The following is a 13041-nucleotide window of genomic DNA, read 5'->3' on the forward strand; positions in this document are numbered from 1 at the left end:
TATATGAGCATATCCCAAGAACATTCTTTTCCTGTTGAGAGAAATAATTCTTTATATACTTAAAACATTAGAGACAGTTAAATATATAAATATAACTTATTATATTTAACATCATTAAAATAGGGCCATTGCATTAAACAGGAACTACTTGTGTAAAAACCATCAAATTTGACACTGCTGAGCAAATAAAACACATATACACTCTATTATCCAAACTTTATTTAAAAGGCCTGGGCAACACCCATTAAAATCAAAGGGGAAATGCTATTATTTTCTGTGGAAGTTTGGAGTGGGCCCTTTAAAAAGTAACACAATTCTAGGAGCAGAGTTAAGGTTGTTTGGGTGTTGGCTATTGAAAATGTTTCTGTTTGAATTAGGATATAAGGGTAGTATCAGAGTTGCTTAAACAGATGTGATTAATGGTATGCCCTCTCTTTGAAGCTGCTTAGCAACCTTAACTGAAATTTAACTAAATTGTTTGCTCTATGATCTTCAATGGCTGCCTATTGGTTTCTAGATACAATTGAAGGCATTGTTTTTGACCTATTATAAAAGCTGCAAATGGCCTGGAACATACCTACCTGAGACCACCTCTTTCCTCATGCCACGGATGATATTAGGGCTGGAGCTCCCTTACTATAAAATAAGGACTACTGGTGGGATGATCTCTGTGGGTCTCTCTGATTCTGGAACTCCCTCCAACCACTTCATCTAACGTAGACAGAATCTGCTGAATTTTAAGGCATTGTGCAAACCCTAATTATTTGGCATTGGAGGAAGGGACAATATTTTTCAATGTCCTTTTTTCTGTCTCGCTGTGACTGGTTGGGAGGAGCTTGATTAAACTGAGGAAGTTGTGCACTGTAACTGCTAAATATTGACAAAAGGCGCTAGAGCTGTGAATAGATTATAATCTATTATCTAAGAAATATCTATATAGCATAGTTGAAGAATATTGTAGTGTGATGCAGAGGTGGCAAACTATAAACTCAGGACCTAGCTAAGCTGAGATTTTCAAAGAGGAGTAGGAGATATAATCACACATATCAGATTAACTTCAATTCTCAAATGATAAAAGACAACTAGATTTAGCCACACGTTTCATTAAAATTAATGTAATTCATGGAGTTAAAACCCATAGTTGGCTTTCAACATTTCAAACCTAATGTCCAAAAAAATCTAGATTTGTTATACGATCTTAGGCCCAGGTCCATAGAGGGACTTCGGGGATCCAACATTCAGTGTTGCAACACCTAACTTTTAGGCATCTCGCCATCCAATGTAATCCACAAACCCTTGATTAGGTATCTAAGCTCCCTATACAATGCACAGGGAGAGAGAGAGGCAACTGAGAGTGGGATCCACAAAAGCCAGCGTTCTAGGCAGGGAGTCACCTAACCTGGCCAATAGCAGATTCCGACAAGACAGGTCTGTCCTAAACCCGGTTCCTCTTAGGGAGTTAGGCAACTAAGTCCAAGCAAGAAGGAGGTGCCTATCCCTGCTTGAGATCCACAGACATCTGAAGTCAGGCGTCAAAGCCATTTCTGACAAGAATGGCAGTGGTGCATGCTCACTTGATGCAAAATGGCAGGGTAGGAGGGGGAGAGGAGGATGCAGTGCATGTGAGGCAGCAGTATGCATGCCAGAGGCAGAAACGTAGGCCCCTAGGGGACTTTTACAGCAAAAATTAATGAGTTTAGCCACCTGCGGTTAGATGGCAGCTTAGTGGGGGTTTTGTGAACCACGGTGGCACCTAAATCTGAGTTTTAGATACCTAAGTCTCTCTGTGGATCTGGACCATTGTATTAAAGGATGACAGACATAGGTCTTTCAAATATACCATTCTCCAGCTTTGGAAATTTCAGCACATCTTCCACTTAGCTCCCTAACCCAGGACATACCTTCTGAAGCCATCTTTGAACTTCCTAGAGTTGGTTCACTCTCTTATTGAAGAGTATCTATGAGACGCATCAGAAGCCTTTAAATCTGGGAAAGACAGGCATTTTCAGTCTACCATTGTTGTTTGGAACTGATCATTACAGACAGCTCATTCTCTGGTGAAGTCAATGGGACTTAGTTATGCTTAAATCTTTCACTGAAACAGGGTCTCATTGTTTTAAAGCTCCTTTGTTTGCAGCATTATAAGAGACCAAGGTCAGAGTTCACATGTTTACTAAGCTTATTTATCTGTAGTAGGTGGCCCCTCCAGGTCAGTTTGAAGCACAGATCACAATTTATGTCACAACAGTTCTTTCAATACCTTTAGCTGAGAAAATTGGACCTCAGGCTGCAGTTTTCAAAGGAGTGCCTAACAAATGTAGGCTCTTTTGAAAATCCCAACTTCATTCTTTAGTGTTCGCAGGCCAGCCTATATCAAGCCTTAAAGTCTCTTTAAAAAAAAAAAAAAAAAAGAAAGAAAAAAAGATGGAGTTTCAGAAAATTATGCGTTCCTTCTCTTCCCCCTTCCTCCCCCTCCCCCCCCCATCATCTTTTTGACCAACAGAATATGGACAGCAGCAAAGGTTAGGGGCACTCTGTATATCAATATAGACAATGTAGTCCTACAGGATCTTAAAGCCCCCAGAGATGTGTCTAGATTCATTCTAATACAATTATTATGTATAAAATATTAAATGGAGAAATATATATAAACATGTAAATAATACAATTATTTTAAATTGTATATACTGTGTGTGTATGCATGGTCTCACTTCCTCAAAGCTCTTTTCTTTTGGCCTTATGTGTTACAGAGACACTCAATGTGTGCCACTATAGTCATGTGGATTATTGTGTTATTTCCAACATACAATATATATATAAAATAGAGCTTAACTGTTCAGCTAAGTGAAAACTGCAGCTCTATTAGATTTTAAGTAACAATTGTCCATCTGATATAGAAGGAGAAAGGAGGGTATTTATTTTCTTCCAACAGCCAAAAGGTGATCATACTAATAAAATTCGTTGAGATTGTCCAAGATAGTGTGTAAAATACTCATCCATCACTGTGAGCCCCTGGTCAGGGAATGACAGTGCAGTAAATATCTTCAGCAGCCGCCTTGGAATGTACAAGCTGTTTTCGGTAGGAATTTTCAGCACTCACATAAAACACACTGTCATGAGTGACTGCCTGTGCTCCAAAGTCATTACTATTGGGATGATGGAACATCTTTCAGCGAATAACCAAAAAACTTTAAATGTCATGTCAAGTTTGTTGAAGCCATTTTCAAGCCTCGTTCAAGGTTACATGAATATTGAGTATGCCTGTTTTTAAAAAGCATAAGATCTATGAGAGGGATCACTCAAAAGGCTGGTAGATGGAAGTGTCACTTGATTTAAAAAAACAAAACAAAAACAAAACCAAAAAAAAGAACAGGAGTACTTGTAGCACCTTCGAGACTAACAAATTTATTAGAGCATAAGCTTTCGTGGACTACAGCCCACTTCGTCGGACGCATATGCATCGGAAGAAGTGGGCTGTAGTCCACGAAAGCTTATGCTCTAATAAATTCGTTAGTCTCGAAGGTGCCACAAGTACTCCTGTTCTTTTTGCGGATACAGACTAACACGGCTGCTACTCTGAAACAAAAAAAAAGAAATTTGTCTATTCCTCTTTGGGAAAGTCAATCAGGCAGAGCCATTTATTCATCAGCCAGTGCAATTCACTCTTACAGCTGGTGAGATAAGTCAAGCTCGCTGTCACTTAGTTGTACATAGCCACAAAGAGACCAGAAAGGAAAGAAAGTAGATTATCTTGGATGATTAAATTACAATACAATTTTGATTTATTTAAAGTTTTAAAAATCTGTCTGACAAATTCTAAATTATAAAAAAAAAAAAAAAAAAAGAGGACACAAGGTGGGTGATGTAATATCTGACCAACTTCGGCTGGTAAAAAAGACAAGCTTTTGATTTCCACTGATCTCTTCTTCAGGTCTCGGAAAGGTAATCAGAGTGTCACAGATAAGTACAAGGTGGAACAGATTGTTAAACATAAAGAGATAAGTTGCAGGAAACCATCAAAATGAAGTGAGCAATTAACACCTCAGCAGTCATAGGTCCAAGGAGAGTTAGCGGGTTACAGATTGTTGTAATGAGACATAAACCTAGTCTCTCTATTGAGTCAATGATTTCTAATGTCTAGAAGAGTTATGAATTTAAGCTGTAGGGCTCACCTTTTGAAGGTGTTTTTAGGTTTCCTTTGAGGACAAGGACTGAGAGATCAGATGTGGAATGATCATTTTGTGAAGAGTATTCCCCCACAAGTGACAGCGTGTTTTTGTCTTTCATCATTCATACGAGCTAATTGGATAGCATAGTGATAGTCTGATTTCCCCCACACACTTGTTGAGGTATTTGATGCACTGGATGAAGTACACCACATGTTGTGACAGGCATGGGTAGGACCCATTCATCTTGAAAGGGGTGCTGTGGAGGTTATTGATCATTGTAGCAGTGGATATATGGCTGCAGGTTTTGCATCTTATGTTTATGGCAGGGTCTGGTGCTGCTTTGGGTTGATGGGTCCTGGTCTGTGAGGAGCTAGCTTCTGATGATGAGTTTGGCAAAGTTGGGAGGGTTGTTTGAATGCCAGAAGAGGGGGTTCAGGAAAGATTTTTCAGGATGTGGTCCCCATCAAGTTTGGGTTGTAATTGTACGATGATACCCTATATGGGTTCCAATGTGGGGTGCTTAGTGATAACAAGGTGTGTGGGGGTTTTCTGTATCAAAGCCAGTTCTGCTGGTGAATCTGCTTCGCTGATGGAGTGTCCTTGTTTAGTGAAGGCAGTTTTAGGTATGTTAAGGCATGTATCCTGGACTTTCTCCTCAGAGCATTTTCTATAGTAACTGGGTGCCTCACTGTAGATATGATTTCTTGGTGTGTCTGGGGTATTTGCTCTATCTGTGGAGGTAAGAGTGGTGATTCATGGGTTTCCTGTATATAGTTGTCTGTAGGGTTCTGTTGTGAATGAGATGAAACTTTTATTTTCTTCTCTTCTACAGAGAACCAGAAAGCACACCTAGAAAAGTCTCATTCAAACTACAATATCAATTTCAACTTCACAAGGACTCCAATCACCAAGGAGTTTAATTATGACATGGAAGCTAATTCCTCTATAGCAAGGAGCAAGGCTGTTGGAAGAAAGGAGGCCTACAATGGAGAAAGCAACAGAGAAAAGGAAATGGAGCTTGTTGGCTCTGCTTCCAAAGGAGTTGTTCCTGAAGTAGAGGCTTTGCTGGCAAGATTACGAGCATTGTAAATTAATCCTATAAAACTGATTAAGCAATCACTAAATACAAGCTATAATAAGCTGCTACATTTTAAAAATACACATTAATTTTGCATGACTGACATTTACACACTTCTGTATTCCAAACTTCACATACTTTATATCTAAAATACAAATGTGTAATGCTTTGCCTATGAATTTGAGCCCATGGTTTATGCATAACTATAAGCAGGCTTGTATGCATTTCTACCTACTGACAGTCTGTTCTAATGTATCTGGAGCAACAGATGCTGAATTACCCCAAGAAACAATTATTTTAGTGTCCAGACTTCTGAACTCAATGTTATGAGAACTTTTCTCCACAACACACAATACATTTTAAATAGTTTTAAACCATTATGTTTGATCATGATCTAGGACTAATAAATAGCTGCAGAACCAACCTGTATATTTTTCTATTTTATTTCTATGTATCACCTGCAGTGTAATTTTAGCACCTAAGGAAGTTCATTATTGTATCATATTAAACGCTTACGGAGGAAAATGTATACTATGTAAATTTCTCATAGCCATGTTTTAATTCACTTTAATCTAAATAAGAACACCAAAGAATGCTGAATAGTTTATGCATTAACTAAATGGTAACATGAACAGAAGCTTACAACTATGCAAGAAATGTATTTTATGTATGACTGATATTTCATTGCTGTTAAACTTGTTTGGATGATTGTATAAAACCAATGTACAAAAGTTTTATGAATACAATGTTGCAATTGTGCACATAGGATAAAAGCTTCTTATTTTATAAGTAGCTACCAAAGTAATTTTTCACTATTTTTGCTTGAGTAAACATAATATTGCAATCATAATATAAAGAACACCTAATGGCAGAGACTTCTACAATTGGTTTTCAACAAACTCATTTAGCAATAGCATGTACAATCTCATTTGCTGGCACAGGAGGAGTCTCACAGATAATTGCATCTCCATTTTGACACAAGTCCTTGTACACTGTTATATGTTCACTAACATTTATTAATTGCACATCACCATGAAAAAAACTTGCTACCTATACTATCAACTTGTAAGCTACTATTAGGACATTTGGTCCTTTATTTCAGGTTCCTACTAATCAGAATGTATTCAGGACCAATATCTCTCTTCCAAATACTCTATTTTTCTTTATAAATGAGTCAGTTAAATGAAACCAATGTTTCAAAGCTCTGGTGCTTTTTATTTCCTTGTTTAAGTTGCCTTCTTATTTCCTGCAAAAAATAAAGTTAATTAATTAGAACTCTGAAACTGGCCTGTTTATGAACGCTTGGAATGTTTGGGCATGGAATCTTTTTCATTCATCACAGGAATTAGTCTTATGTTTCAGGGGCTGCTGAAACTATCATTATACCCTCTAGTTATGCGCTGTACTTTAGTAAAAATGAATGTAAAGCATAAGGAGAGATCAGATACAGAGAAATCCTACCAGACTTAGGACTTCAGTTTGCCAGCGCTTCAGTGCCACTTAAGAACCATGGAAGGAGTAACCACATTGAAGAAGTACTTTTTGCTGGCTCCAGTTAGTGTGAAAGAGCCACGGGATCAGTATTTAATGCATAGTGGATGGACAGCAGCTACTAGTCCAAATAATGGACTGGAATACCAAATTCATGTTGAGATGAATTTCATATCCACCCACAACTGATTATTAGGATTGCAAAGCCCCTACTCCTCCCCAGTTATAAGGATTTGATACCCATCACCTCCACTTATCCTAAGACTGGATCTTTATGGGTAAGGGATGAATTTAAGACTCACCAGGACAGACATTAATATAATATATGGAGATATACCTATCTCAGAACTGGAAGGGACCCTGAAAGGTCATTGAGCCCAGCCCCCTGCCTTCACTAGCAGGACCAAGTACTGATTTTTGCCCCAGATCCCTAAGTGGCCCCCTCAAGGATTGAACTCACAACCCTGGGTTTAGCAGGCCAATGCTCAAACCACTGAGCTTCATGTATGATATTTACTATAAAAGAATAAAAAAAATGTATTTTCTACTTTTGACAGACTTAAGTAGACAGGTTACCAAGACGCTTTCATGAATATAAACAAAACTTGTGGGGAGGGGGGGAAAAAAAGTCTCACTAATCTTTAGATGGTTTATGCTGCTAAAAATAGGACCCCCCCCCCAAAAAAAAAAAACCCCTAACCATAATAATAAAGGTTGGGTGTAGAGAATAGTAGTAGTGGAGAACTGCAGCTGAAATATTACAGCAATGACCTTTTGCATGGAGATTCAAATATAAATTCAGGTGCCTGAGCAAAATCAGTTTGTTCATTTGAATTAGTGGGTAATAGCCCACATCAGAAAACTGACACAATTCAGTACACTTGACAGCATATGTTCCAGATGGACACCGCACGCATCTAGGATGGAGACCAAATTATTCCTTTTAGCTCTTATCAGTCTTTATTTTATGTAAAGTTTAAAATTTTGGCAAGATAATATGGCTTTAGTAAACTATAGCTGAATTTTTAATGATCAGAGAACTGGAAGCTATACAGTAGTTTCCAACTTTCAAACAAACATAAAAACTTTTTTGTTTATCCTTCACCCTTATGGCTAGCAACTTTTCAGCTTTGGTTATATGAGCTATAAGTAAGTAGTTAGCATTTATTTTCTCAATGGCTCTTTGTTTTGTACCATCATAGTTCAGTTAAATTAGAATTGTCCAGTTAAACCAGATGTACCAAATAATTCTAGATGGCAGTACATTTTGTTCTGTGTTCCATCCCTCTAATTAAACAAATACCTATTTACTTTATAGTTAAGCAAATGTTTAGGCTCTAGAGTATCCATTTATATCTATTGCTATAGTAACATTTAGTTTGGCATACAATGTGATTTTTCAGAATGACAAGTTTTACTCAGATAAAATGTAAATATGACTGAAAAACAGAAACCTCCATTGACTTTCTGTGGCTTCATACTATGAATTAGAAATATTAGGCCTCAACAACCAATACTACAGCAGCAATGGGTTAGTTTCTTTCTGTCTTTTGGGGCGGGGAGGGTGTATTTTTAAAAAACCATGGCGCTCTCTGGCATGACTGGTTGTATTATAGTAGTGATCTTAGATTCACTGTCAATAATAGTTTTTGGTGCACAGTCTGTTGCTCAAGCCAACAGATTATAACATACCAGTGGGGTTTGGTGTAATTGGAGTTTTCCAAATACAAAAAACATGGTGATTTTTACAGTTCACTTCTTGCAAACCAAGCCAATATAGAGGAGCCTCTTGGAGCTGTAAATTACTTGCATCTACGTGACTCCAAAATGAGCAGGAAAATTGAAAGATTGATGATTGTTAGAGAGCCATTCAACAGATCCCTACTTTGGTACAGTTTGTGTGCTATTGATTAGCATGAGTTAAGGACCCTGTTTTGCAATAAAATTTTAAAGTGGGGCTTCTACCACCTCCACCTATCCAGTTCCTCACATTTTTCTAGTATGCCTTTTCATCTGACTCAGGCAAGCAAACATGATTACTACGTTGTCTTAACATATACTATACAGTGTTAGAAGTGGTTCATTTCCACCTTGTATTATTGTGTCAGTGGGCTAAATTCATCACTGTTGTAATTCCACTTGAGACCAGGGAAAGGCATGAAGGCATTAACTGTTCATATCACTATCCCAGCATACCTCTAGTGGTATATTCTCTATGGATTAGTTCCATGAAGGGAACTAAAACCTTGTCTACGCTACACAGTTTTCTCAACAAAACTTAGGTTTCATCGACAAGAGTGGAGACATACACACTGCAGTGCTCCTCCCTCCAATTTGACGCTCCTGTTACACTGACATGATAAAACCACCTCGCCGAGTGGTACACAGCTTTTTGCGATGAAGTTAGAACAATGCAGTGTCAGTAGACACTGTGTTTGCTTATGTCACCCTAAGTGGCCTCCAGAAGGTGTCCCACAATGCCCATCATGACCGCTCTGGTCAGCAGATTCAACTCCACTGACCTGCAGCCAGTGTACTCCCCCTTTAAAGCCCTGGGAATTTTTGAAATTCCACTTCCTGTGTGCTTGGCATGGAAAGTTCACATAGCATCTTCCCAGCTGACCATGCTGGCTTTCTGCAGCAAACATGCCCAACTAGCGTACCCTGGAGTTGTTGGGTCTGTGGGGAGAGGAGGCTGTACAGCTCTGTTGTAGCTCTGAGCCAGCCCTAGGAACTTTGATACCTACGAGCAGATTGCTCATGGCATGGAGGAGAAGGGTCATGAAAGGGAAATGCAGCAGTGCCTGCTAAGATCAAGGAGCTGAGGCGGGCATACCGGAAGGCAAGGGAGGCCAACCGTCGCTCTGGTGTGGCGCCAAAAACATTCCACTTTTACAAGGAGCTGTATGCCAGCTTCAGTGGCAACCCCACGTTCACCACCAAAAACCCCATGGATATTTCAGGGGGCGTGGAGGCAGCGGCCAGCATAGTCAACCCCAAGGACAAAGTGGTCGACAAGGAGGTCTTGGGACAGGCAACAGGGTCGCCTGTTGCTACGCCAGGACCACTTTGGGACTTCAGAGTGAACCAGCCAGTCCCAACTCTTGTGTGCCTGAAGCAGGAAAGGGAAGCTCCAGTAAGTACTCATTTTGCTTTGATATTGCATAGTTATATGACAGGGGTCGGCAACCTATGGCACGCGTGCCGAAGGCGGCACGCAAGCTGATTTTCAGTGGCACTCACACTGCCAGGGTCCTGGCCACCGGTCTGGGGAGCTCTGCATTTTAATTTAATTTTAAATGAAGTTTCTTAAACAGTTTAAAATCCTTATTTACTTTACATACAACAATAGTTTAATTATGTATTATAGACTTACAGAAAGAGACCTTCTAAAAACATTAAAATGTATTACTGGCACGCGAAACCTTAAATTAGAGTGAATAAATGACGACTTGGCACACCACTTCTGAAAGGTTGCCGACCCCTGTTGTATGAGGTAGAGGTGTCCTTTATTTTATTACATGGTGCACATGGGAGAGAAATTAACAACACTAGGTACTGTTTGCATCTGCGTCTTATTCCCCCGTGCTCCTATGCAGTGGAGACCCTGCAGAGAAGTTTGTTAATGCACACTGGGATTTCCCAGGAATCCTCCATAAAGGAAACTTTCCTGAAGACACTTTGCAATCCTCTGCTGAAAGTTCCATGGCAGAGCTGCTTTGTTTCTTCCCCTGTTGTAGAAAACTTTGCCATGCCAATCAGCAGTTATGTCTGCAGGAACCAAAGCAGCACACAGGCAAGCAGCATACAGACCCAGTCTGAAACCACACGGACACAGGAGATGCACCCTTGCATTCTCAGTTACCCTCAGTAGTGAGAGATCACCTTCAATCACCCCCGCCTGTGGAAAACAGTGCCAGCATTCAAAATATGTCCCTAGCCACTTGTACTAATCCCTTTCTGGAACCACCTACACCCTTTCTCCCATCTTACACCTTCCTCCCCTGAGCTGAACTCACCATGTTTAGTGCTCTCACCATGCTGCATGCTTGCCAAGGGTAAAGTGATAAAGAGGGTTATGTAACTTTTATGATTCAACACTGTGAGTGCATTCACAATACTGACTCTGTGTCTTGTTTCTTTTGCTCCTGCAGATGTGCCCTGGAGGGCCAGCTCCTACACACTGGTGAAGCGCCTCCATCAGATAAAGTGCAAGCTGGTCTCCATATTGGAGGAGAAGGTTCGAGGGCTGGAGAAACAAGTATCAACTCTGCGTTGCATAAGGGAAAATGAAGATTTCCTGGACAGACGTCAGGAGATGCTTCTACGGCCACAATGTTCTGAAGATTCAGAGCAGGCGCAGCAGGGACAGAAGGATTGTGAGGAGGTTTGGCAGCATGTGACCTCCAGAAGAAGAAAGAGGAGCGTCCATGCACCAGCAATGGAGATACAGGTGAGGAATCGTTTCCATGTTCTCTCTACAGGTGCTAATGCGGAGAGTGGACTAGATGGCCCATCTGAGGGAAGGGAGCAGAAGGAGACTCCACCGATTGGAAGGCAAAAGATGCACTGTCCTAGGGATGGGGGTTCCACGACCACCACTCCCAAGAGGAGGAGGAGGGTGGTGGTGGTCGGGGACTCCCTCCTCAGGGGGACTGAGTCATCTATCTGCCGCCCTGACCGGGAAAACCGAGAGGTCTGCTGCTTGCCAGGAGCTAGGATACACGATGTGACGGAGAGACTGCCGAGACTCATCAAGCCCTCGGATCGCTACCCCTTCCTGCTTCTCCACGTGGGCACCAATGATACTGCCAAGAATGACCTTGAGCAGATCACTGCAGACTACGTGGCTCTGGGAAGAAGGATAAAGGAGTTTGAGGCGCAAGTGGTGTTCTCGTCCATCCTCCCTGTGCAAGGAAAAGGCCGGGGTAGAGACCGTCGAATCGTGGAAGTCAACGAATGGCTACGCAGGTGGTGTCGGAGAGAAGGCTTTGGATTCTTCGACCATGGGATGGTGTTCCAAGAAGGAGTGCTAGGCAGAGACGGGCTCCACCTAACGAAGAGAGGGAAGAGCATCTTCGCCAGCAGGCTGGCTAACCTAGTGAGGAGGGCTTTAAACTAGGTTCACCGGGGGAAGGAGACCAAAGCCCTGAGGTAAGTGGGGAAATGGGATCCTGGGAGGAAGCACAAGCAGGAGAGCGCAACAGGGGAGGACTCCTGTCTCATGCTGAGAAAGAGGGACAATCGTTGAGTTATCTTAAGTGCCTATACACAAATGCAAGAAGCCTGGGAAACAAGCAGGGAGAACTGGAAGTCCTGGCACAGTCAGGGAACTATGATGTGATTGGAATAACAGAGACTTGGTGGGATAACTCACATGACTGGAGTACGGTCATGGATGGATATAAACTGTTCAGGAAGGACAGGCAGGGCAGAAAAGGTGGGGGAGTTGCGTTGTATGTAAGAGAGGAGTATGACTGCTCAGAGCTCCGGTATGATACTGCAGAAAAACCTGAGAGTCTCTGGATAAAGTTGAGAAGTGTGAGCAACAAGGGTGATGTCGTGGTTGGAGTCTGCTATAGACCACCAGACCAGGGGGATGAGGTGGACGAGGCTTTCTTCTGGCAACTAGCAGAAGTTGCTAGATCACAGGCCCTGGTTCTCATGGGAGACTTTAATCACCCTGATATCTGCTGGGAGAGCAATACAGCGGTGCACAGGCAATCCAGGAAATTTTTGGAAAGTGTAGGGGACAATTTCCTGGTGCAAGTGCTGGAGGAACCAACTAGGGGCAAAGCTTTTCTTGACCTGCTGCTCACAAACAGGGAAGAACTAGTAGGGGAAGCAAAAGTGGATGGGAACCTGGGAGGCAGTGACCATGAGATGGTCGAGTTCAGGATCCTGACACAAGGAAGAAAGGAGAGCAGCAGAATACGGACCCTGGACTTCAGAAAAGCAGACTTTGACTCCCTCAGGGAACAGATGGGCAGGATCCCCTGGGAGAATAACATGAAGGGCAAAGGGGTCCAGGAGAGCTGGCTGTATTTTAAAGAATCCTTATTGAGGTTGCAGGAACAAACCATCCCGATGTGTAGAAAGAATAGTAAATATGGCAGGCGACCAGCTTGGCTAAACAGTGAAATCCTTGCTGATCTTAAACGCAAAAAAGAGGCTTATAAGGAGTGGAAGATTGGACAAATGACCAGGGAGGAGTATAAAAATATTGCTCAGGCGTGCAGGAGTGAAATCAGGAAGGCCAAATCACACTTGGAGTTGCAGTTAGCAAGAGATGTTAAGAGTAAC

General features: G+C 41.5%; 1 protein-coding gene across 1 annotated transcript in view; it reads left to right on the forward strand.

Moving 5' to 3' along the window:
- Positions 1-6495, forward strand: part of DIAPH3 (diaphanous related formin 3) — a 502197-nt gene extending 495702 nt beyond the window's left edge. Inside the window, exon 28 of the mRNA XM_054013650.1 lies at positions 5002-6495. Within this exon, the coding sequence (XP_053869625.1) occupies positions 5002-5258 (257 nt within the window). The 3' untranslated portion in view covers positions 5259-6495. The remainder of the gene's footprint in view (positions 1-5001) is intronic.
- The last annotated feature ends 6546 nt before the right edge of the window (positions 6496-13041 follow it).

The sequence above is a fragment of the Malaclemys terrapin genome, chromosome 1 (genome assembly GCF_027887155.1).
Source record: "Malaclemys terrapin pileata isolate rMalTer1 chromosome 1, rMalTer1.hap1, whole genome shotgun sequence".
Classification (NCBI taxonomy): domain Eukaryota; kingdom Metazoa; phylum Chordata; order Testudines; family Emydidae; genus Malaclemys; species Malaclemys terrapin.